General features: G+C 39.3%; 2 protein-coding genes across 2 annotated transcripts in view; one reads left to right on the top strand and one right to left on the bottom strand.

Annotated features, from left to right (window-relative positions):
* The window catches only part of ift80 (intraflagellar transport 80 homolog (Chlamydomonas)), a 39,144-nt gene extending 33,351 nt beyond the window's left edge, over nt 1-5,793 (bottom strand). The window contains exons 1-4 of the mRNA XM_084350716.1: nt 5,778-5,793; nt 4,845-5,074; nt 2,402-2,512; nt 2,173-2,241 (exon numbers count right to left, since the gene is read on the bottom strand). Of these exons, the coding sequence (XP_084206842.1) occupies nt 2,173-2,200 (28 nt within the window). The 5' untranslated portion in view covers nt 2,201-2,241; nt 2,402-2,512; nt 4,845-5,074; nt 5,778-5,793. The remainder of the gene's footprint in view (nt 1-2,172; nt 2,242-2,401; nt 2,513-4,844; nt 5,075-5,777) is intronic.
* A 2,348-nt stretch (nt 5,794-8,141) lies between these two features.
* On the top strand, nt 8,142-25,292 carry smc4 (structural maintenance of chromosomes 4). The gene is given in 25 exon segments (XM_084350715.1): nt 8,142-8,244; nt 8,247-8,273; nt 8,275-8,299; nt 9,288-9,478; nt 10,051-10,242; nt 11,294-11,470; nt 13,604-13,768; nt 14,185-14,312; nt 14,541-14,681; nt 15,111-15,261; nt 17,199-17,363; nt 17,472-17,705; nt 17,820-18,005; nt 18,146-18,307; nt 18,552-18,777; nt 19,250-19,326; nt 20,197-20,349; nt 20,478-20,604; nt 20,735-20,924; nt 22,446-22,590; nt 23,087-23,260; nt 23,801-23,983; nt 24,078-24,310; nt 24,395-24,578; nt 24,958-25,292. Coding segments are annotated over 25 exon segments (3,897 nt in total). The 5' UTR covers nt 8,142-8,148; the 3' UTR covers nt 25,123-25,292.
* Nucleotides 25,293-25,508: the final 216 nt, after the last annotated feature.

A 25,508-nucleotide genomic window follows, 5' to 3' on the forward strand; every position in this document is an offset into this window, starting at 1 on the left:
CACTTCCAACCTCTTCCTAGAGCTCTCTCTCTCTTAAAATGGGTCATAGTACACACGAAGAACCGCGTGCTGCTGTGAAGTGTGTGTGGAGTTGCTGGCTCTGAAGAGAAGCAACACCTGCAGTGATCTGAGTGCCATGTGGAGGGTGGTGTGTATCTGCCGCAAAGCCACTATATCCAGGTGTTCCACAAATCTGTAGGTCTGGTGAGCAGCCCACCACCCAGCAGCACATTCTCCAAACAGCCAGCGTAGGAAAAATGCTCCTCCATACTGGGGCTGAATTGCTGTTATTCTGCCAGGTTTTCCACAGCACCCGTTATTCAGCAGGAGTGTGCCATCCATTTCCCCAGAAGCCAACTTTCATCCAACCCGCCATCTTTTTTTCTGTCCCACAACTGAGAAGAAACGTTTAATAAGTCAAACAGCACGATGAATCAATTAATAAGTAATACATCTGTAATGTGAATGCTGCATAGAGAAATGTATCATTAGGAGTCTTTTTTATAGCTTTTAATAAAACTCTACTTCTATAAAGCTTTGAAACTTTATGGTGCTTTTAAGAAAAAAGACAGAACTGGAAGAGCGATTCTGCTTTTAGTTGTATTGAGCACAATTACACCCCAATAAGCCCAACACATACACACACCACACAAATGTTCACACAATCACACAGCCACAGAGAGAGAGAGAGAGAGAGAGAAAAAAAAGACATTTCCTTCTTGATTGTCATTTTAAATTACTTGGCTTGAGAAAAAAGGCAGTTTCAACACAGAAGGAAATCTTGCAGATCGTTCAGCGGAGTGTGCCAGTGAGGAAACGCGGACGTGAGGTACATGCTCACGAATGCAACAACCACACATACACTTTTCATAAAGGAAGCATGAATATTAATACAAAATGTAGGATAAAAGTCCGAAGAATAAAATCAAACAACATGTAAGGTGTGGCAATTTATTGGCCATCTGGCACCATGTGTAAGAGCGGACCTTCAAGCCCCAGCTACGAGGGGGCGTTATTCTAAGCCTGGTGTCAAACAGGAGCCAGATGAGGAGGTGAACTTGTGTGTCATAGCACTAGGAGGAGGAGAAGGATTTTTCGATACACATGAATGATATTAATATTCTGTGTGTTTGGTCTTTTTCATCAGGTTTCTGCTTCTTGCGATTTTTGTTTCTGTCTCATTTTTTCTGTCACGAGAGGGATTATTTGAGCCAGAAGGTCCAAAAATTACTATATGATATACTATACATACCTGTGTGTGTGTGTGTGGATGTCACCTGCTTTAAACTGTATAAATCTAAAACATAGGTTGGCTCTTTCTCATGCCGGCATTCAAATTAAATGAGTCAAGATTTATATATAGGGCGGCCTGGACTACAGCCACCTTGCATGTACAGTTCTAAGCCTTTTCTTAGATGCGTGCACAGCACACACACACTGAGGGTTCAGGTCATTACTGTGGTTTATCTAATTATCTATAGTTGGTCACAAGTTACTTTATCATGATGGATTACTTGATCATTTATAACAGCAGACGAGATTGTGAACAGTGCACCAGCTGTTACTATCCATAAAAGATGTGATGCCATCCTACAGAAAGACTCACCATTTTGTTCCTTTTTCATAATATCATAAACACTTTTTATATCAAATACAGTGTTGTGTTTCTTTCTCTGGGAAATCACATTTGGCTGCGTGTAAATAGTGCACACACACACTGGCGTGCAGAGAAAACATTAAATGGATTAAATTGGAAAAAGTTTCATTTCTCACAGACTCAACTCACAGAATTATTGTTCCTTAGCTACAGCTGATTACACTTTCTGGCTACAGATGTCCTTTCATGGAGTGAAATCATTGACCCTCAACTTTCACCTCTATCATTAAAAATCACAGCTGCTGCGGTTTAAAAACTGATCTCTTTCAAAATACTATTTTTGTATGCCATATTTTTTTTTACAATTCAGTCCATCAAATTTTGCAAAGAAACAGCCGTCAGCAGCAATTATTGTGACAACACAGTGCAGAGGATACATTACAACTGCTTGTACTGTGCTTTGGTAGATCATTTTTGGTTCTGTGATCATATAGAAAATATGGATAGCTGTTTCACACAAGCACTACACAAGACGCTTAAACTCAGTTGAATAAAGCAAAGGTCTTCAGCCTTACCTTGGCTGGCCAGTGTTGAGCGTAGCATCCCACTTTTTGACCAGATCTTGATCTGCCCATCTTCTCCAGCTAAATAAGTAGAGAAACAGATGAAATGGATTTTAAGAATAGAAAGATTTAAACAACTGAATCCACAAAATCTTAATCTTAATCAAAAATTTACAGCAGGCTGCTTAAACTAATATTTGTAAGATGACAATCAAACTAAGTATGCCTCTGTCATCTTTACCTGTGATAAGAGCAGTCCCATCATAGTTCCATCTTCCAGCCAAAACAGCTCCTTTGTGTGCTTCAACACTCTTCTCAATGCGCCCTGTCTTAGAAACCAGGTGGAACTTTCCTGTAAAGAGACCAAAATAGGCTTACTATGTGGCAATTTCCACCATCTAGGCCTGGGTTGGTGTGGATGTTTCACAGTCTATAATTCAGAAACATTACTGTCTGCTTTGCCATTTCACGCAAGAAAGAATATAGAGATCATGGTTTCATACGTCTGAGTGATTCAGGTTTCTGCGTCAGGCAAATGGGCTGAACATTTTTTAATGGCCAATCCAGAACACCAGTGAGGAGAAAATATTATTAGCCTCAAAAAACTTTACAATCCAGCACTATGAATAAACCTATAATGACTGTCTAACACACAATTAGCAACAATGTTATATTTTCTCCTCCCAGCTAAATTACAAACTTACAGCATAAAGCGGGTGAGTAAAACGAAGGGTTTTGGCTGGCTGCAATTTTCTATTTGCAAGACACGAAGGGTGATCAGGCATGGAGACAGTTATTGAAGACGCTTGCCTAACATATACTTTGTGGCAGTGTGTATTAAAAAATTCTGAATGTTCTATGTAATTTCTGGTGGCCTAAAACTGCAAATCAGCACGCTGCTGCTCGCTCCCATTTCTAAATTTGGACATCCTGACAAAACATCCACTTTTGTGCAGCAGGTAGTGAGTGTAAGACATGTAAAGCTGTACTGAAGACACATACATTTAAAAATATAATTTATATTACATGTGCTCTCCCATCAGCAGTCCTTATCTGTGTAGTCAAACATTGTGTGTGCAATGCTTTTGTCTGGCGATTTGTTTGTTTGCTTTTTTTGTTATCAGGCAGGTGTTTTTTATGATATCTTATCATGACAACATACTAAGCCTTTGCCATTTTACTTCTATTGATATACGGCCTGATGATGCGCCTGTGTGAAATTTATTATGATGCCACATCGTAGTTCCACAGGGTAAAAGGAGAAAGAGACTGACAGACTGTTGTTCCAAACAGAAGGCCCAGCGATATCCTTCATGCTTAATTTAGTCTTCTTTGGGACAAGTCTACTTCCATTCCACACTATACCCTCTCTGGTAGAATGGAAAATGATGCACTGATGCTATGCAATTATGTTTAGCCATGGGGAAATAAAGGGCATCCTAAAATAACGAAGTATATTTATTAATTAAATGTTCAACATTTAGTAAATGTTGTAAAATATAACATAAAATATTGCACAAAAACCTTTATTACATACAATGTGTTTCGCTGATCAAACTGCATATGCAATAGACACAAAACAACATAAATATGCTGGCAAGGGAAAGGGAGGCTGACTAATCAAATAAGGTTAGGAAAAGCCACAACATTAATATAGAGTCCTCCCATCCATTAAAACCCTGGCTGTTGGACTGCTCTCTTTTTAACTATATCATACAGATCTCTTAGAAAACGTTCTGTACTGAATCCAGATTTGAAAAAAAAAAAACTGCGCCAAAATCCTTCATTGCACACCAAGGTCGCAGAGAGCAAAACTGTGTGACGTGACGATCACATTTTTTTTGCTTTCAATGAAGAACAAAAACGTCTTTCAAGAGATAACTATGACAATACTGATATTTGTTTGACTGTAACAAGGCAAGAAGCAGAAAAGAGCTGCAAAAGTGAATCGTAACAGAGTTTTCACTACTCGCTGATCTGCCAGAGAAAATTGCTGCTTCAGTTTGTGGGTGTGTTTTTGCAACCCTACACTGCCATTAGTGTTGTGACCACACATTGCCTGCCATAACAGTACATCCATATGCTGTGTGTTTATATGTAATATAGGACAAAGAAGAGAGATGAGAGGCCACGTAGATGCACGTCACAGAGACAGTTTAGTATCAAGACTATACAGATGTAAAACAAACATCCATCTTTAGTGATTTGTCTCTGAAGGCCTAATTAAAACTAGAGTGTAGACAGACTCAATCTTTACTATGATACTAAAAACATTTTCCTTAAGTGAAACTGTGAAAATGACTATGCTTCTCTCGAAATTATCATTCTGTTTAGTGCGAGAGAAGTTTTACTGAACACGGTTCAAACTGGTGAGGATGATTTTCCTTTAACTATTGTCATGAGTCATGACAGAAAACATGAACAGGGGCAGACCAGAAAGCAGTGATAACTATGTTACAGTTATTATGTTTAGTTAGTTCACAGTTAGCATAAGACTATTACTGTTCTACATCAACATAATGATCTTTAACTAAACTATTTCCCTGTATGAGTATGACTGAAAACTATCACATCATTGCCATGTGGCTACTGAATTATGAAACAAAAAAAATCACATTTTTTCTACAAGTTAAACAGAGCCGTAAAGCCCGCTGGACAGATTTTTAGAGAATAAAGAGACTTGCCATCCGTGCTGGTCAGGACAAAGATCTCAGTCTGGTTCTGTTTCTTGCCACCAACAGTTTTGGGGAACCAGTGTAGGTCAATGGGGTAAATGTCCTCCGGCAATTTGACAACCAGAGTGGTCTCGCTGGTAAGCAGGTTCCACCTGAGGATCTGGTGGTCTTCGCTGCATGAGTACAACTCATCTGCTGTTGTCCAGCCGACACAACTCACAAGCTCCTTATGTGATCTGCTGTTAAGGAAAGTGCTCAAGGTGAGTTATAAGGTTGTATATTTTAAATTATTGCATGTCATGAGATGGTTGCTTCTGCAATAAGTAGGGTCTTGTGAAAAAAATCAAAAATAGGTTCTAGATTTGGTAGAAGCTAGTTGTAGTCAGGTCAAGTCAAGCAGTAGGAAGAAGCCAATTACAAGTATTATACTACTACTTCTATGTTGATGAAGGTTCTCAGTCATCATGGTAATTCTAAGTGCTATATCGTAAACAACTGGACTTGTTTCAGTTTCTCCTCTCATCAAAGATCTCATCTCATACTTCTAGTTGCTGCTAACACAATAAAAACTAATGGTAAACAATAGCAGAGTTTTGGACGTCTGTTTACATACATATTTGAAGACAAATATAAGCTTGGACAGCTAAAAACGCCATTAAAAGGATATGTTTGGATTCCTGTAGCAGCGATGTTTTCAATCTCATGGTGGATGTTTGCCGTGTTGATCACTAGACGAACAAGAAATTGCCTGTTAAAGACAGTAAACCTCATATTAAAGCTCTTTATATCACACTAATGCCAAACGAACACACAACATGGAACAATATAGACGACCAAAACACTGAACTATAACTTTACCCCGAAAACAAAGCGAGGAAGCAGTTGGCATGCTGTGTTGGTTGTAACGGTGACTAAGTCAAGCGTCTGCAGTTGCTACGGTACCTGCCACTGTTGCTAACGTGAATCCTCAGATGTCCCCGAGTCTCGTCTGTGACTTGAATGCTAACGTTAACTGGCTTTTCTGGTTAAAGCAGACATCGTTCTCTCGTTTCCGAGTGTGCTGCGTGACAACCAGCAATGTATGCTAGTCTTTTACTCCATTACAAAATGTACGAGGGCTCAATACACATAAGAGCAAGCCTGTCAATTACTAATAAGCACTGTATCACTAGCGTTATCAAGGCTACCTTTTGGTAGCCATTTAATCTGGGTCACGAGCAGCTTGAAAAGTGAGTTATCGCGAGACTTGCAAGTCTCACTTCCCTGAAAACGGATATTTCGAATTATTTACAAGTACAGTATGACATCTGTTAAATGATTGTATTTAATGAAACTTATTAAAATCAAAACACACTAACATTTAAAGTTGATCCATCGAATCATATTTCCTGTAACGTTAACTTTTCTTCCGGGCGGGACTTCGTCCTACTGTAACCAAGCAACCGTTTAAACACGTAGGAAGATTTGAATCTGACAGTAATCTAAAATCATTTCTGATATTTAATATAAGTATTGTTACGTTTCGCTTTGTGCGTCTAGATATTCGCTGGGTTAAGGTTTATTTGGAGCGAGGCGGAGTTGGCTTCGTCCCCTTTTTTGAATTTCGTCTTTTTTTTCCCTTGCCCTTTGAACGTTCCATGGTGCCTTGCGTCAGTTTGTAACGAATTTGGTTCGACAGCACAGTTTAGGCGCCATTTACAAGTTAGAGTTTTCAAGCAGGAGAGCGACTCGGAATGACACGGGGCTAAATTTTGTGGATTATATCTGCCAATTTTTGGATTAACGAACACCTTTTCTTCCGAAATCGTGATTTGGCTCGGAAAGGAAGACTCTTAACAGAACGCGCTCATATTGAAGAAGGTACAGGGAATCATTTTAGCTGAGAGTAATGACTGGGTTCCGTCTATTTGCTGAAATGCATAACGTTAGTACCAAACTAGACTTAACATTACCAACACGTTAACTTGAGTTTAAACTGTAGTTACTTTGAAAAACGTATTGACCGAGGTTAACAGTATTTCATAATGTAGTTGGAGGTGATCGCTTTTCTGCCTCCTATTATATTTAACACAAAAATAGCCTTTTCATAGACACACACATACACACACCCCTAACAGTAACATGCAGCTTCTCCGATTATCTAAGCAAATGTTAATGTTGCTAAACTTTGAGCTGCAATGCCTTACTCTGGTTAACGTCAAGTACTTTGGCTAACGTTAGGGAAGTTAGGCGCCCTTTCAGTTCAGATAAGGCTAACTTTGAGTACAGTTCACGTTGCAGCATTGCGTTAACGTTATAGGTCCACAACGCACATACGTTTGCTAATCAAAGTTAGCCATTACGTTAGCGTTAGCTTTGCTTCGTTATTCTACAAGCAGCCAACTTAATATTTACAGTAGCAGTAACGTGGCAAAGTTAATTCTTAACGCTACGTGTCTTTTTAATCGGAAGACCAAGCTGGCGTTAAGTTACCAAGTTATTGAACATAAGTTATGTGGCACACGTATGTGTATTTATAATCTTATTATTAGTCTAACGTTACCGTTAAGTTACATTCGTAGTTTGAACGTGCTTCCCAATTAGCTAGCGAGTTAGGTTGCCCCGTGTACACCTCCGCCCCCTACATAAAAGATGAGGGGATTAAATAATATCATTGTCAGTTTGGGACCTCGATCAATTTAGGACGACTTTACCACCATCTAGAGAGGCTGTTTTCCTGCGGCTAACTTCGTCAGTAGTGATCATATAACATAGGCTGGGCTGAGAGCTGTGGGGAGAGATTTTAGCTATTTGCATATTAACTGAATTTGTTATCCAGTTGACGTTACGTTAACCTTATTTTCCATTTTTCCCACATCATTGCAACTTTGTGACGCGCAAATCATATGCCCCTTTAGATGCAGGAGATTACCAAGACTATGTCTGTCACAGGAGGAGGTCATTAATTTATACTGTTATTTGGGTTTAGGGTTAGAATAGCATCTAATTCGCTACAATCACAACGCAGTTTGGCAACTTGATCGCTGCCATCTGTAATGTTATCAGGCCGAGAGCCATTTTAATAACTCACTTTGTTCAGGTGACAAACCCGTTTATTCATGTTGGTTTTAAAAAAAAACCAACTAGTTATCTTATGTAAAATATATCGACTAACAGTTAGATGGGCGGCAGTGAGAGCTGACTGTGGTAATGGTTTAAGCCTGACAACGGTAGCTGCGTGTGACCGACTAAAAGTGGAGTTGGGAGATTGACAGGCACAAAAACCACTCATGGATATTCCTTTTTTACCAATGACCCCTTCAGATTTCAAATCATGCCATCTAAAACGGCAAAGATCTCAACTGCCTCCGCCAAGCCAAAAGGGAAAGGGTCGCAGCCTCGGGATGACTCCGAAGACGAGCTGGATGTACCCCCCCTCAAGAAACCAACTCCAATGGCCCAAGAGGAGGCACCGCCGACAACTGGCAAGTAACAAAGGGTGTTTTGGTGTCTGTGAATCTAAATAAGTTGTGTTCACTCAATGGCGTTGCGTGTATTGCTGTATTGCTTGTGGCCAATTGGCACAGCTGTGGAGCTTTTTTTCTTACTTAATTCTCAACACGTAGGTAGAATGGCTGGTATATTTTTTGCTAAAGTGTCAGTCATCAATAAATGTCTTATGATTTTTGGGATGATTTTGATATCGTCGAGTGCACTTCTTCCTCGGATCTCCTCAGCAAACGAGGTAATTTATTTCGGATAATGAAACGTTTTCTGTAGTCTGCCAAAACGGTGTTTGTCTTGATGCATATAACTTGATAATTTGTCATTTGTATGATAATTTGAACGCGAAGCTTTAGGTGCACATTAAGTGATGTTTGGTCTCTAGATGATGTTGAAAAGCGTTACTGGGTGTCTGTCTGCAAGGTTTTAATTTACAAACATCGACCCCTTAGCTTGTTTATGCTTATGTGAGCACAATAGATTTTGGACAGGTCGTTGTGGCTTGGTGTGATGGCAACATAATCGGGTTAACGTTATACATTATGCTCACAAAACAAGGTTTTCCCTGTCTGTGTTATGAGTGCTGTTCAGCATGAGTGAAAATGTGACGTTGGTGATCGAAATGTACACTTTGGTTATTTATTATCGACGAAATGAATGTGGCGCATCTACTCTCACGTATCAACGCTTCTCGTGGAGAGCGTTTGTAGAATAATGTGGTTTTGTTCAAAAGCGGCCATGGTCTCGTTTCTTTTTTCGGGTTTGGCTCTTGTTTTCAGAACAAAGAAAAATAACGCCTGTCAACTTTCTCGGGAGTCGTTGTGTGACTGCTGTTGTAACTTGCTGCCTGTGTTTTGTTTGTTTGTTTGGTTTTTTTCTGCTCCTCTACCCCTCCCCCATGCACCACTGTCCCCCACCTGAAACGACTCGCACAGAGGAATAAAAGTTGTACTTTTTTCTGTGCCACAGATCCGTCTCAGGGGGAAGCTGCCGAGGCGGTTGATAATCGAAGTTTGGAGGAGATTCTCGGTAGCATCCCTCCACCCCCGCCCCCAGCAATGACCAATGAACCGGGCGCTCCTCGCCTGATGATAACACATTTAGTTAATCGCAACTTTAAATCATACGCAGGCGAGCAGATTCTGGGGCCTTTTCACAAGGTACGACCAAACATGGTTACAAATGTCAACCCTGCGTGGGAAATACTTTGTTAATATGTTGTGTTAAGCTCACAGATTTACCACCATTTGTAGTGTTTCTCATTTTTATTTTATTTGTGTTAAATTTCACATGATGCAGCTGTAAACATGTTGCCTTGTGTAGTGGTAGACACAAAAAAGTACAAAAATATTAGTGTCACTACATTATAACATTTATTTAATTTTTTATGATTTTTTTTCAAAGTGGAAAAAGTCACACTCCTCCATTTTGATTTAGTGAGTGTATCGTACAAGGGGTAGTGATCTAGTGATGTGCTGACATTTCCCTTAAATTATGACTTTCTTTGAACTTTGTCTTTTCACCTTTTTGTGCTCCCCTCATTGCTTTGCAAATATAAGTGTATTAAAAAAAATCTTAACTACACCCACTTGGGAGACATTCACTGTCACAATATTACTATGCTGAAATGTTCACATATAGGATCTGATGTTATGGCATTTACATTATTTGTTTGTGGATGCAGTGTATTTATATATAATTGATTTATATACATTTTTTATCCTTTTCTCAGCGCTTTTCGTGCATCATTGGTCCAAATGGAAGTGGGAAGTCCAATGTGATAGATTCGATGCTCTTTGTGTTTGGATATAGAGCTCAAAAGATCAGATCGAAAAAGCTCTCAGTGCTGATTCACAGCTCTGATAAACACAAAGATGTGCAAAGCTGTACTGTGGAGGTGCACTTTCAAAAGATTATTGATAAGGTATATATATCTCTCTATCTATATCTCTGTCACACAGATACACACTACACTCACTCTGGCTCTCCTAAATTAATCAATACACAGTCCAAAGTGAAAGGGGGGTGACTAGAAGTATTTTCCAGTGGATAGATATTTTTCCTGAATTTTAAATATATTTTTTTTCCTCAATGCTAATGAGCTGATATTGCTACATAATTATAACACCAGTGACTAAACACCAACTCAAATCAGTCATGAAAGCTACAACTAACACCCACACCCTCAATAGTCGATTCATAATGGCCTCGAAGGGATTCCTCTATTTTTGAGTAATTTTTAAATGTGCCATTTAGTGACCAGGCTCTACTGTTTTGATTGAACTGGGGAAAGTCAATAAAATGATTATTGGTATTAAGAGCCAAATTGAGTCTGTCACAATAGCTTACAAATTACTTTGAAAACTGATTGTAGTTCAAAGAATTCAAGTTAAACATGTTTCTATATTTGATCTACCACAGGGGGTGTAAGTTTTGCCTTGACCACTGTTAAATATATCCAGGCCTCTCTGTTTGGTCCATCAGTTCACAGTAAATTAAAATCAAGTTGTTAAACTCATGCCATAATTTTTATAAACTCTGCCAGCTTGACAATTGGCCATTTCTGAAACTTAAAAATATTTTTTAAGAGGTGGTGTAAACAAGTTAAATTATTAGACCTGTTTTTAAAATTAATACGTTTTTAGGCAAATGACCTACCCTTTTGCATTGCATTTATAATCTCATCATCTTATCCAACCCGTTGTTTTAATTTTGTAAATGTAAAATGATAGAATACACATTAATATTGTTATTGGTTATTTACATGTAGTGTAGCTGACCTGGATCGGCTGTGTGCTTTTTAAACAAGTCCTTTTCTTAATTGTTTCTAATGTGGGGTGTTTTTCTGCCCACCCTTAGTGGATTTGTCACTGTTATGAGTATTATCATTTGATGTGTGGAGCTGTTTGAGTTTCTCCTTTACTGTTCTCCTCTAAGCTCCTCTGTGTCTTCTGCCCCTCCCCCCTCTGAGCCAGGAAGGAGATGACTACGAAGTCATCCCCAACAGCAAGTTCTATGTTTCCAGGACTGCCAACAAAGACAATTCCTCAGCCTACCATATCAGTGGCAAGAAAGCCACATTCAAAGAAGTGGGGGCTCTACTCCGAAGCCATGGTATTGACCTAGACCACAACAGATTTCTGATCTTACAGGTAATTTTGAATTTTTTATTTGATTTCCTCTTCCACTTTTAACTCTGCTTTTTTTATCCTTGCTGTGACCATCCCATTCTGTCAAGAGATTTCCTGCTCTTCATTCTCTGCCCATTCCCCAGTCCTCTTTGAGTAAAATGTTACATGGTTACCCTAAAGCCATGCCTGTCTGTGGGAATAACCTGTTGCACTGGAATTGGAAAGGAGAGGATGTGTCCTCTGCCAGCCCCTTAGACTGCTATAGCAGCGCATCATGGTTTGAAACAATGTGGAAAAGGTGCGAACCATTTTTTGCTGCTTTAGAATTTTAAGGAAAAAATGCAGTTTTACCCATACATGGACTTGGAGTGGCTGTTGAACAACTAACTCAGATTTTGTAGAGGGGGGGAAATCTTTGAAGGGGTTGACCCACCAGTGGGGACAGGTTGGACCTCCCTTCCCCTCCTTTTCCCATGTACCTGCCACGCTTTAGCAGCACGTAAATATTGGCGTGTGAGAAATGACCCCAACCCCAATATTAGCAGTGCTGCTTCAGTGTGACCGGATCAAACACCCTTCATATTACCATGGCTTTAATATTGGTTCAACATTTTTTATTTATTTTTTTTACCTCGATTGTGAATGTAATGCATTCCTGTGTTGTTGTTTTTTCAAATTATTTTTCTTGTCAGGTTTTTTATGCATTTTTTTATATTTAGCTTTATGTTGCTCTGAGTTTGCTCACTAGTTACACTCCTACCACTTCAGATTGTATTACATGTGTGACCGACCTATTATTACTGATTAACCCAAGGCTTGTAGGGTGATATCTCAAGTCAGAGTAGCACAAAATGGCTGATTAAATCTTTGTTGTTCAAATTTTTGCAATATATTTAATTTAATTATTTTTGCAGTATGTGGTAGTTTCAGGTGAACAGTTGGTTTCACCCTCCACTGTGGTTTTGTGGTTAGCTGGTTGATTACATGTGTCCTGCTCGACTTTTGTCTGTCTGTGTGTGTGCGTGTGTGTGCGTGTGTGTGTGTACGTGCGCACATGTCCATTCTCACTCTCCCTGGATGTTAGATTTTCAGCTCTGTGTCTATGACATGGCTGCATGACTATGGGAAGAGGCTTTAGCTTGTTCTCCAAGGTCACTTTTCCAGGCCTCTGGCTAAGGGGAAGCTCTCTATTTTGTGCACTAGTCAGAGCAGAGGATGACGTGGGATCCCCCCCCCCCCCCCTTCCCCTACTGGCTTCTCCTTTTCTTTCATGCATAAAAGTAATATGCGAGCTGCCTTTATTTTCACCTACAAATAAATGAAACATAATTTGAGACATAGTTTTTACTGTATCTGGATTTGATTTATGTTTAACTTGTAATTAATTCTGTGGCAATATTGTTAATGTAAGCCAGCTTATCTTTAAAAAATAATTTTAAAAAAATTTGCACATGTTGAGACAAAAATAATTACACTGGAGCGTTGTCCCTAACTTGTCCCCAAGTTGTATACATGTACAGTATTTAGAAATTCATCTAGTGTGTAGTTAGAACAAGTCAAAACCTGCATGCTATCAAAAGTGTTTGTTTTTAAATAACTTTAAATTCATTAATTATAATTTGAACACCAGTTCTGTATTGGATAGTTATTGCTGGTGGGGTGAAAGTGTGTTATTACAACATTTATACTTCAAAGTGTTCTGAAGCATGTTTAATATGACTGTGGTAACACTTTTGACACTACACTACAACACTTTTTATGTCAGATTGAATCATATCCATTATTTTTTTAAAGAATGAGTGTTTCAGTATTTTTATTTTGTGTTCTCTTTTTGTTTTGAATTGATACGTGTGTGTTTGTGGTAGTGGGGATTATTCCTAGTTTCTGAGTCAGAAAAGCCACTGGGTTCTCAGAGGGAATCTCTAGAAATTAATTTGTGGTACACTGTTTGTATCTGATAAGTTGTGAGTATAGCAGACTGGCATTATTGCAAGTTTATTTACCACATATCTTTATAGTAATTGTTTGTAACATTTAAAATTTTAGTATTACAAATTACAGTTGATGTTTTATAAAAACTTTTAGCTTTACTCTTTTTTGCTGTGAATGATTGCGTGCATGTTTTTGTCCATGTGTTATCTGGACTGAAAATAGGGCGAGGTGGAGCAGATTGCTATGATGAAGCCTAAAGGTCAGACAGAGCATGATGAGGGCATGCTGGAGTACCTGGAGGACATTATCGGCTCCTGCCGCCTCAAGGAACCCATCCAAACCCTGTCCCGCCGCATTGAGCTACTCAATGAGCAGAGGGGAGAGAAGGTGACATACACTCATACACTATCTGCTCACACACTCATAAGCTAACCAACTTTCCTTCCTGTGTCCTGACTTCAGTTGATGTGCATTTATACAATAGATGTTACTTTCCTGTCTGAATGTGTTCGGTGATCATATCTAAGATGAACAGAAGACTTTTTATTTTATTTTTTTTATTTTTTTCTTGTATTATTATTTTATTGTACTTTGTAGGTAACAAGATACAGGACTGTTCAGAAATAAATGAATGCTATTACAGCTTTTATCAAAATATTACATAACATGAGAATGATTGAGAGACTGTAAAAACAATATATCTATTTTTTAAACATGTAGCTAATGCATATGACTTATGTTTGGGAATTTTATTGACATTTTCTCACCTGATATTAAGTAGTGCAATATGTTCACTGTCCTAGCTAAACCGAGTGAAGCTAGTGGAAAAGGAGAAGAACGCTTTGGAGGGAGAAAAGAACAAAGCTGTGGAGTTCCTTACTCTGGAGAATGACATCTTCAAACACAAGAGTCAGCTGTGCCAGTATTATGTGTGAGTGCACCAGCACCATCTCTCTGCACAAGACAAAATAAACATTAATAAGGTGTGATTATATTTAGATGAAGACCACACAGGAGTGTAGAGATTGCAAAGAAAAATGCTATTTTATATTCTATTTTGAAATTTTAAAAGCATAGCACTTCTCGGGTATCTTTGTTTTACATGTACATTTTTAGGTTTTACCTCTCACTGTTTTTCCTGATATCTCTTTGTCATTAGTCATGATCTGCAGAAGCGTGTGGTGGATAAAGAGCAGGAAAAGCAGAAGATCTTGGAGGACACCAAGGAGCTCACTGAGAAAAATGCAAAGATATCACAGGAGACTGAGAAAATGAACCAGGAGCTCAAAAATGTGGAGAAGTAAGACATTTTCATCTTTGTCTGGAAAAGTATAGAAGTAACGGTAGTAATTTGTGTGTCCTAGAATGTGATTGGTCCACACATTGTTGCAAAAAATATCTAGAAAAATGTTGTGAGAAAAAAAATCTATATACTTTACAGTGCTGTAGATTTCATGTCATTCAATTTTGGCTGTGGTGACCAGAGATTTAAAAAAAGAAATTAAAAAAAACAACTTCTTTGAAAATTAAAATTAGTTGGATCTGTCAGAGTCTTACAATGAAAATCTTCCTGTGTTCTATTTTACTGACTTAGCCTGTCATCATTTGTTATGTACACATTATTTTGTTTTGGTTTTTTCCCCAGATTATCATTGTTTATCTAGTATTTCAGTTGATTTGTACACGATTGACTTGTGCGTGCCCAGTAAAAATGCTGTTCGTCCACCAGGAAACAAAATAAGCTCAACAAGTACATTGAGACCCAGAAGGAGAAGTTCACCCAGCTGGATCTGCAGGACGTTGAAGTGCGTGAGAAGATTAAACACTCCAAGAGCAAGAACAAGAAACTGCAGAAGCAGCTGGAAAAGGACAAAGAAAAGGTGGGTTAGCCTTTAAATTGAATTGTCCTCTACTATTACACACAGTTCAATTACTACAATGACTGTCCGCAACTCTGCAGTGGTTGTGATTATTTCACTCTGACAGTATCATGGTGGGCATCCTCACAGTGTTCAGAGGCACACAGGATCATAATCTGTCAGGAGAGCGTAATTGTAGCCACTTTTTAAAAACATTTTTTTACAAAACATCTCCATTAGCAAACACTGGGGTTGCACTAAGTCATGACAAGCTAGCACCACTGGTATGATACTCCAGTGTTACTGTGTTTATTTTGTCCCGTGGCCAAGAAAGAAACATGGGCACTAAAAATACAATTTCCGTTGCTTATAGAAAACACAAGGGGCTGTTGTTTGGAGGCCCAGACAAAATGACATTTGTCAAGGCTTTACAGGAACTTCCATATAAGTGATACATGAATTGTAGAATTAAACAAAGACATTTTAATGTCTATCTGTGCCTTTGTATGTTTAGTTTGAATTCATATTTATTAGAATCACTTTTTCCTAAAAGCATCCCAGTGATAAACACAACAGTGTACTGTTTGTGTGTTTGTTTGTTTTTTTTTTTTTATGTTGTCTGCCTTTTCATTTCAATATATAACTATGACTTATTTGCCATAATGAACAAGAATTCTAAAGACAAATTTCCTAGAGACAAAACATTTCAAAGATTTTTCTGTCCTTCATTTGTTTGTAAAAAATTAAACATTCTTTAAGTTTAAAAGATGATATAAATTTGTATGAAAATATTACAGCTGATGTACTTAGAAAATGAAGTGGGTAGCCTGGCTGCTGGAAGAGTTATTGCTTCCACAGAAATATAACTGACATCATTCTACATGATGGCTACAGCAACATGAAGCAATACCAACTGCAATGAAATTGGCTTTCACACAATAAAACATTTAAATATTCCTACTGACATGTGACTGAAAAATTAAACAAGTGTGTTGAGACCTTGCTATAATTTTTCATATTTTTTCTTACCTTGGGTAAAGAGTAATCCCTGTGTATTTTTTTCAATTAATTGACATTATCCGTTTCAATAAAATAAAACCTGTGTAGACTTGTAAATCAAATTTCATGGCAGGAAAGGCTATCTGCCCTAAACAGGCCACTAGGGGGCTGTGAAGTAACACACAAGTTGATTGTTAGTGTGTGCCTATTGATAGCCCACTCATGCTGTGTTTCACCATTAATGATGTTCCTGTCTCTTAGGCTAATGTTTCTCTAACTTGCAGACCTATTCAAAAACATTTTCATTGTAACATACAGTTTAGAGATCTCTGGGTTTTGTAGGTATATATTCTCATCACCCTCTCTGCTCTCAAACTCTATCTGCTCCACCTACAATGGCTGTGCTCTGGAAACGTCTTGGTCAGAGGCAGGCAGACCTCTGGGGAGCAGTGTTCTGCTGTGTGGTAGTCAACTATGGCCTGGCTTGTGTAACACTCCCAGCAGCCACATTCACATTTCACCCGCAGTTAACCCTACAAAACATAGACTATATACACACACACACACACACACCACTCCTTGCCTTGTTTCGGCCCTGCCAAGCAGCACTGTTGTGCCAGTCTTAACCAGGGCTTGCTCAGTTCTGAATGTGTGTTTATAGTTGATTACAGTTGTGTGTTTTGGCCAGCTTCTGAATGTGTAGCACAGTTGCTTGTAACTGACACAAAACATATTCAATCCATTTATTTTACACCTCTTTTCTTCTAAACTCTTCACTGATCCCTTTATCTCATCTAATTTAAGAGGCAAAGGGCTATTTCTAGTGTGGTTAGTTTAGGTGTGTATTCTCGAATTTTGTCCTCAACTTGAATCTAGACGGGTACAACCACTGTTGCTTAGAGGAGTCGAACAAATCTCATCTGTTTTTTGTACATTTTCCTGTCTGGCTCATCTTTCAGCTGGAGGAAGTGCGCGGTGTACCAGCCAGCAGTGAAAAGGCCATCTCTGAGGCAACAGCTCACAAGGAGGAGCTGGAGAAGCGGAAGGTGACAGAAGAGGAAAAACTGAAAGAGGTGATGGAGAGTCTGAAGGAAGAGACCAGCGGCTTGCAACAGGACAAAGAGGTGTGTGTGTATATGTCTTGGTGTGATGGTAAACATTTTTGCATTGTTGCCTCTGTAAAATCGTGTCTCCTCATCTTCTAACCTTGACTCTTATCTTTTTGTCTCCAGACCAAAGAGAAAGAGCTGATGGAGCTCAGTAAGGCCGTAAACGAGACCCGGTCTCGTACGGACCTGGCTCAGTCAGAGCTTGACATCTACCTTAGCCGCCACAACACAGCTTTGACTCAGCTCAACACTGCCAAGCAGACACTTCAGACTACCTCTGACACACTGCGTGAGCGCCGTGCTGCCATCAAAGACTTGGAAGTCAAAATACCCCAGAAAGAACAGGAGCTTAAGAAGGTAAAAACAACAACACTGTTTCTTGGATAGCATTTTGTTTAGGAAGCATTTCTGCACAGTGTATAGTGTAATTTGTGTGAGCGTCTCGTTAAATTGCTTCTTTCTTCTCTGCAGGATGAGGAAGAGCTGGCAAAGCTGATGAAGGTGGATACTGAGACTAGGGAAGTTGTGAGGGAAATGAGGCAGAAGGTGGATGAAGCCAAGAGCTCCCTGTCCTCCAACCGCAGTCGAGGAAAAGTCCTGGATGCCCTCATGCAGCAGAAGAAGATTGGCAGAATCCCTGGCATCTTTGGAAGACTGGTAAAAAGCTGTTATAACATATTATTACACAGGGTTACACAACAATAGGTTAATGTATTTTCTTTTCAGCATTCAGTGGCTGGAATGAAAAGCAGAAGTCTATAATAGTTTTGTTTTATGATTTACTGTTGTGCTTGTAGGGAGACCTTGGAGCCATAGATGAGCAGTATGATGTGGCCATTTCCTCTAGCTGTGGTGCTCTTGACAACATCGTGGTGGATACCATTGACACAGCTCAGAAATGTGTAACGTTTCTTAAAGAGCAGAACATCGGAGTCGCCACCTTTATTGGTCTTGATAAGGTAAAGATCACAACAGTTTGGACCCTTAATCAAGAGAAAGTAATCGCTTGGAGGCTAGATTGGTTTATCATACATGTTATACAGAAGACAACTTAAAGAAATTGTACCAGTTTGTCACTGGGATTTCTGGATAAATACATATATATTTACCAAACTTTTAAACCTGCTAAGCTATTTGGTTTTCCTGTTAATAAAACAAATGGTCTCCTCATCGAGCTGCTCCTTCTCATTCCTCCTCACTCAGATGAAGGTGTGGGAGAATAAAATGGCTCCCATTCGAACTCCAGGGGACTGCCCTCGTCTCTTTGACATGGTGCGAGTAAAAAATGAGAGCGTGCGACCAGCTTTCTACTTTGCCCTAAGGGACACACTGGTGGCCAAGGACATGGAGCAGGCCACGAGGATGGCCTTCCAGAAAGACAGGCGCTGGAGAGTGGTCACCCTGAAGGGACAGATCATCGAGATGGCGGGTGGGTGGCGTGCTTTTTCTGTCATAGCTTTACCTGCCTTTTTTTTTTTTTTTTCTTTCTCTAGCTCTTATACAAATTAGAGCCCTACTAATATATCATTTGGCTGATATTGGCCTATGACAGATGGTATTGCTGTATGTCGTCCGATATTGCTGATATGAAAGCCTTTTATTTTTTTAAGAGAGAGACTTTAAGGCAGACAACAGAAGTTTAATGTTAAAGTGTAAAATATCCTGCCTCCTTACATAAGTGTTTTGTAAACTCATTTGAGGAATCATTGCAAAAACATGTATATCTGATGAGATATCGATATAAGATTATTTCACTCCCTTATATCAGTGTTTTCATTGGCTGTAAATAATTGAAATAGAGTGTTTGTCAGGCTCTAATACATATATATGGCTGTCTCAGTGAAGAAAGTGATACTACATGCATACATTTGGGTGATTTAGTTTATTTTTTTTCTTCACAGGTACCATGACTGGAGGAGGAAGAGTAATGAAGGGCAGGATGGGCTCCTCTATTGGCACTGAGTTCTCCCAGGAGGAGGTGAGTACAAAATACACACGTTGGTGTTGGTGTTTATCAGATGTCTTGGAGTATAATATTGGTCTTAAATGGTATGAAATTTAGAGCGATAAATGTTTGGTGCTACCGCAAGTCAACTTTCTCTCGTTAGGAATTAGGAGTTAGGTTCTATGTTTGATTTAAAATAACAATTTTGTCCCTGATAATAGCTACATTTAAACAACCGAGGCTGCCCTACAGAAAACTGAAATATGTTTTTGTTAGTTTCTTGCACTTAAATAAAATCTATTAATTACACAACAACAGTGATTATAAAGGACAGGAGCTGTGATTTTATTTCTTAAAGTTCAATAATGTTCTCATCATTAAACATCATCTGAAGAAAAGACTAAAATCCATAACAGATATAATCCTTGATATTTTAGCAAAATGGCACACAGATGTAGCTGGTCCTTGAGGGCAGATTGACATCAGTGCCAGATCATTTCTTAATTTAATATTTATAGGCACACTCATATTTAATCAGACTTTTTTTTAATAGATTAAAGAATAAAATTGTCTGAGCACCACAAGATGCAATACAAGAACTCAAAAAGATATTTTTTTATAATTCTATCTATCATTTTATCACACTTTCATTCTTTGGATATGACACTGAACCAGACAAACCATAAGACACCATCATCAGTATCATAAAACTGGACGCTATTCACTCTAAAAGGAGGCAGACTCTTTACTCCAAGTAGGTGAAGGGAGCCTTATAAATAGCCATGAGCACATCTCCTAGAAGTGATTCTGAGATGCTGAATGAATATAAACCCAGCTATTAGAAAATCCCCACAGAGTGCCATTAGTGTACAAGACATGATGATTGTCTTGTGTTTTCTGCAGCTCGACCGTATGGAGAGCAAGCTTAATGAGAAGGTGTCGAAGCTGCAGGGCTGCCAGGAGAGAAGACTGCAGCTCGAGGAGAACGTCCAGCGCCTGCAGCCGCAGCTCCGAGACATGAAGAACACCCTGGAGAAATACGCCAAAAGCATGACGGTACAACAGATACACCTCTTCCTTTTCATTCACTGTGTTTCTGTCTCACTCATTTGGGTGTATTCGTGATCTGAATAACAACCAGCCTGTGTGACTGGGTGTTTTCCTTCTTTCCTTCCTTCCTTCAGAGTCTAGCTGACCAGGAGACTCACCTGAGACCTCAGATCAAGGAACTTGAGGCTAATGTGCTGGCTGCTGCCCCAGACAAGGCCAAACAGAAACAAATGGAGAAGAGCCTGGAGGCCTTCAAGAAAGGTAAACTGTGAAGAGAAGTTAATGTTCGATGTCATGTTCATATCTAGTCATATGTAGTTAGTCTGAGTGTCTAACATGAATATTATCATTAAGTCTCAATCCTCTTCTCCCGGTTCTGCCCCCCTCTCAGACTATGAGGCAGCTTCCAGTAAGGCCGGGAAGGTGGAGAATGAGGTGAAAAGGCTCCACAACCTGATTGTAGACATCAACAGCCACAAGCTGAAGGCTCAGCAGGACAAGCTTGACAAGGTCAACAAGGAGCTGGATGACTGCTCCTCCACCATTACCAAGGCTCAAGTGGCCATAAAGACAGCTGACCGGTGAGGAAATGATGCGCGTTTACGTCCTGCAATTACACGTGTTCACTGAACCTTTTTTAATCCTCTCTTCAGAGTGTTTAATTGTTATTGAAAGCGATGTGTTGCTGTGACATCCCAGACTGTCCATGCAATTATTTAGTTGCAAATACATCTTTCCTGTCTGTCACTAGGGGGAGACACCCTGTACAATGTCCTGGGTGTCCTCTCTTCTTCCCATTGTTGTCAGTGGTTTATTTGACAGCAACTTAAACAGGCATTTATTCATCATTATCTGTAGCTGGAACATTAAGATTGATCATTTGGGCAAGACAGCCTGGCAGTCTGCTGCAGCAAAACGACACCGGTGGCTCAATGTGACAGGGTTTATTCATCTGGAGGAGCTGTCAGGCCAATTAAGAACACAGTGGAGCTTATAAAGTGAGACACACTGAGGCAGCCTGTGTGAAAGTTCTTCTTCCTTGAGGTCAAATACACCCTTGTTCCAGCTTCTAATGTCTAACCATGATTACACTAAAGCCAGAATTGTTCCACGTTCAGGTATTACTGTGTATGTAACAGTTTAAGATGCATTTCAATGCCTCCAATTCCTTTGATTGCTAATTTCTGTATAAAAAATAGTCACACAAGTGTTGCCTCCTGCTTTTCTGTTTATGACAGCGTGCTGTATTCATTTGACTAAGGGCCTCAGTGCAGCAGTCCAGGGGTTTCTGTAAGCCTTTTTTAGCAAGTAATATTTATGAACTGCATCAAATCAATACTTCACCCTCGCACAGTCGCCTGACGACAACAACAAAACAAAACGACAACAGAAAAATGTCAGTTAGAACACCTGGAATGTGCATCTAGCAGTATCGAAACGTAGTATTAGTGTTTATACAGGTCAGACGATTAGACAAAGTCGGTTCATCATTCTCAGAAGTGCTGTGTCTAACAATTGTATGTCCTATCAAAACCATTCCTTACAAGATAATGACTGTAACACACATTTTTGTAAAACTGTTTTTTTCATACAATGGAAAACTGGACAACAAACGTTTGCAATTTATTTGTTTCTACACTAAGCTGCATTTTTTAGTCGTACGTCTCAAATATGTTTCTGTTGTAATCAATCCAGCTGGGTTAAAAACCTGAAGTTCATGTGATAACTTAAATTTTTTTCCCCTTCTTTTTTATTTTAGTTTTTATGCATGTTATTACAGTGTTTGTGTGTTGGGGTCTGAGTGCTGCCAAAACATTTGTGTCCTACACTCAATACAGTACCTGAACACATCATGTATATACACACAGCGTTGGCGTGGGTTAGCCGTCAGATCGTGATGTTAAAAGTCACTGAACTGAGATTCTTGAACCCTGTCGACAAGATGGTTACTCTTCAGCAGTCATCCGATAACAGTTTTGTTTTGCAAGACTCAACCTGAATTTATCAGTAGTTTTTTGACTCACTCTCACACACACTAACCATGGACACTCTGACGGAGGCTCATAATATCAGTGTCTTCTGCTGTCCGTTCCCCTCTGCAGCAACCTGAAGAAGTGTGAGGAGAGTGTGAACCGTGTGCAGGCCGAGCTGGAGGAGAATGAGAAGTCGATGGCTGAGCTCACAGAGCACCTGAAGAAACTGGAAGATGAGGCCGGAGAGATCATGAAGGCCTGTCAGGAGGCTGAGGTTGGCACTCTTGCTGCACTTTATATTTGAGGCTTGTTTCTTTTTGTTTTCAATTTTTATCAATATATCCAGGCAATTTATTTTAAACCTGATTTTCTTGCACCGTTGATAGCTAGGTTCATGCATCTTTTAATTTTAAAATAAAGGAATGCAATTAACAGTTTTTATCCCTTTTAATCAAAATAAAAACTAATGAATTCCTCCTTGAACTCATATTTACATTTCACGAAAAGTATTTCAAAGGTGTCGCTTTCTTTTAATTATCCAGAGTATGCAAGTTATTTCTATATATTAGTATGGGTCTGGCAATAATTGATCATTCTGGACCACTAAGAGCTTTAGTAAAAGTGTTAGTGTAGTAAAATTAAAACAATGTCACTTATCCCTTGTTTTTTTTTTGTTTTGTTTTTTTGCTGTAACTGTAAAATCATCAATCTAAATGTATTTCAGGTAGACACTGAATTAAGTCGTACCACTGTTATTTCTTGTCCTCCAGGCTGCCCTTCCTGAGGTGCAGGAGCAGTATCAGGGGGTGCTGAAGGAGATAAAGGTGCTACAGCAGCAGGAGCACGCGCTGCAGGAGGAGTCCCTCAGCGTCCGGCTCCGCATCGAGCAGATCGAGACCACCATCACCGAACACAACAACAAGATCAAACACTGGCAGAAAGAGGTGGGTTAGGAAGTTTGAGGCATGTGTGAACTTTTTTTTATACAATTGTGGTTTTATTTTTATTATTCTGGCCGTAGGTTCAGTTGGTAATAATAACATTATACTCCAATAAAGTAATAAGTTGATAACATTGCTGAAAGTACTGAGGCAGCAGACATGAGCAATAAATGCTTCATGGACTTTCAATTTTTTGGCTCAGGGGGGAAAAGTTAATAAAATAATTTTATAATAATTCACTAGTACTGATGTTGTTTTAGTTATTTGTTTTTTGGCTCTGCTTTTATTTAGCTCTGCTCTAAATTTTTAACTTAATTTGTCTTCTTATTTGAATTTTAATTCTTGTCCTGTCCTTTTGCCCATTTGATTGCCTGCCTTTACTTCATGTCCTCTGCAGTGCTTTGCAACTCTGATTTGAAATGTGCTCTACATAAATGTTAATATTTTAAATGATTTTTAATGGTAAGCTATTGAATATTTCAAATTGTTTTATGATTTTTGTCTTTGACTGGGTTTTTAATTATTCTTGTTAATGTTCTTCAGGCCACCAAGCTGTCCCTTCACACCATTGAGGACAAGCCAGCAGAGGAACTTCCTGTCCTTACTTCTGCTGCACTTGAAGAAATCTCAGACCCAAACATCATTATCAACAAGATGATCACGTTAGAGACTCAGTGTGCTCAGATGAAGCCCAACCTCGGTGCCATTGCCGAGTACAAGAAGAAGGTATGCAGAAACATAAACAGGCACGCTCACAAATGGTGTCATTGGTTATCTTCCACTGGTGTTTTATTCAACATGTGCCGCTGTGTGTTTTCAGGAGGAGCTGTACCTGCAGCGTGTGGCTCAGCTGGACGAGATCACCACAGAGAGGGACAGCTTCAAGCGTGGTTACGAGGACCTGCGTAAACAGCGGCTCAACGAGTTCATGACCGGATTCAACATGATCACAAACAAGCTGAAGGAGAACTACCAGATGCTCACACTGGGTGGAGATGCAGAGTTGGAGCTCGTGGACAGTTTAGATCCTTTCTCTGAAGGCATCATGTTCAGGTAACAGATGAAAAAATAAACAGATCTTGAAGCCCAAAGGTAGTTTTTGTTGATGCCTAATTTTCTGTTGCTCACCCTCTACAGTGTGCGTCCTCCAAAGAAGAGCTGGAAAAAGATCTTTAACCTGTCAGGAGGAGAAAAGACCCTCAGCTCCTTGGCTCTGGTGTTTGCTCTGCACCACTATAAACCCACACCGCTCTACTTCATGGATGAGATCGATGCTGCTCTTGATTTCAAGAACGTCTCCATTGTTGCCTGTTACATTTATGTGAGTATTTTTTATTACATTTTTAGTTGCAAAATGATTTAATATGTCACGATGAGCAGAAAGTAAAACACTGAATCCAGGGGGTGCTGCTGGATGATACACTGATCCAACTGAATTGCTTTAGCCAGTTAATTTTAGAAAATGTGGCGCTAATCAGTGCTGTAATCACTGACTCAAGAGAGCTCAGTGTTTCTGTTGTGTAACACTGGAATAATGGAAGAGTTCACTGATTTTTGGGAGCAGGATCAAAGGTGCTAAGCTGTTAACTGTTTGCCTCCACTGTGACACGTCTTTTTAAAGGCTCTTAGATAAAAGTGCAATCAACCCAGTTGAGTGTCTTCAGATCAGTAATTGTTTTTTCTCCCTAATGTCTGTGTAGGAGCAAACAAAGAACGCTCAGTTCATCATCATCTCCCTGAGGAACAACATGTTTGAGATCGCTGATCGTCTCATCGGCATCTACAAAACTCACAACACCACCAAGAGTGTGGGAATCAACCCCAAGACCATCGTGTTTAAAGAGAACGAAGCACTCGTCCACTAGAGTCACTGATTAAAGCTCAAAGATCTCTGCTGAACTCAGAGTTATCTTTACTGTTTCACTTTCCTTTCACACCTCATGTAAATAGTTTTTATCTTTTTATCCTATCCTTTACAATGAAATGCTGCTGTTCTTATATTTTTATCTAAACCAATAAACGTTTTCTGGAAAGATCTTCTGAAGCCTGAATTTGTTCACACAAATTATTTTATGCTTTTTGCAGAAAGTTGAGTCAAATTTTAATATCGACTTCAGGTCAGACACGACCAAAGGCAAAAACATGCATGCACTGGTACATTTTGACATTTTGGGCTATTTTATTCCATAACTTGTCTTCTTTGAAACTAGTAGAGAAAATGTTCAAAATACACATTTAGGTGTTTATGTTA

The sequence above is a fragment of the Pagrus pagrus genome, assembly GCF_965226575.1.
Source record: "Pagrus pagrus genome assembly, chromosome: 4".
In the NCBI taxonomy this organism is placed as follows: Eukaryota; Metazoa; Chordata; class Actinopteri; order Spariformes; family Sparidae; genus Pagrus; species Pagrus pagrus.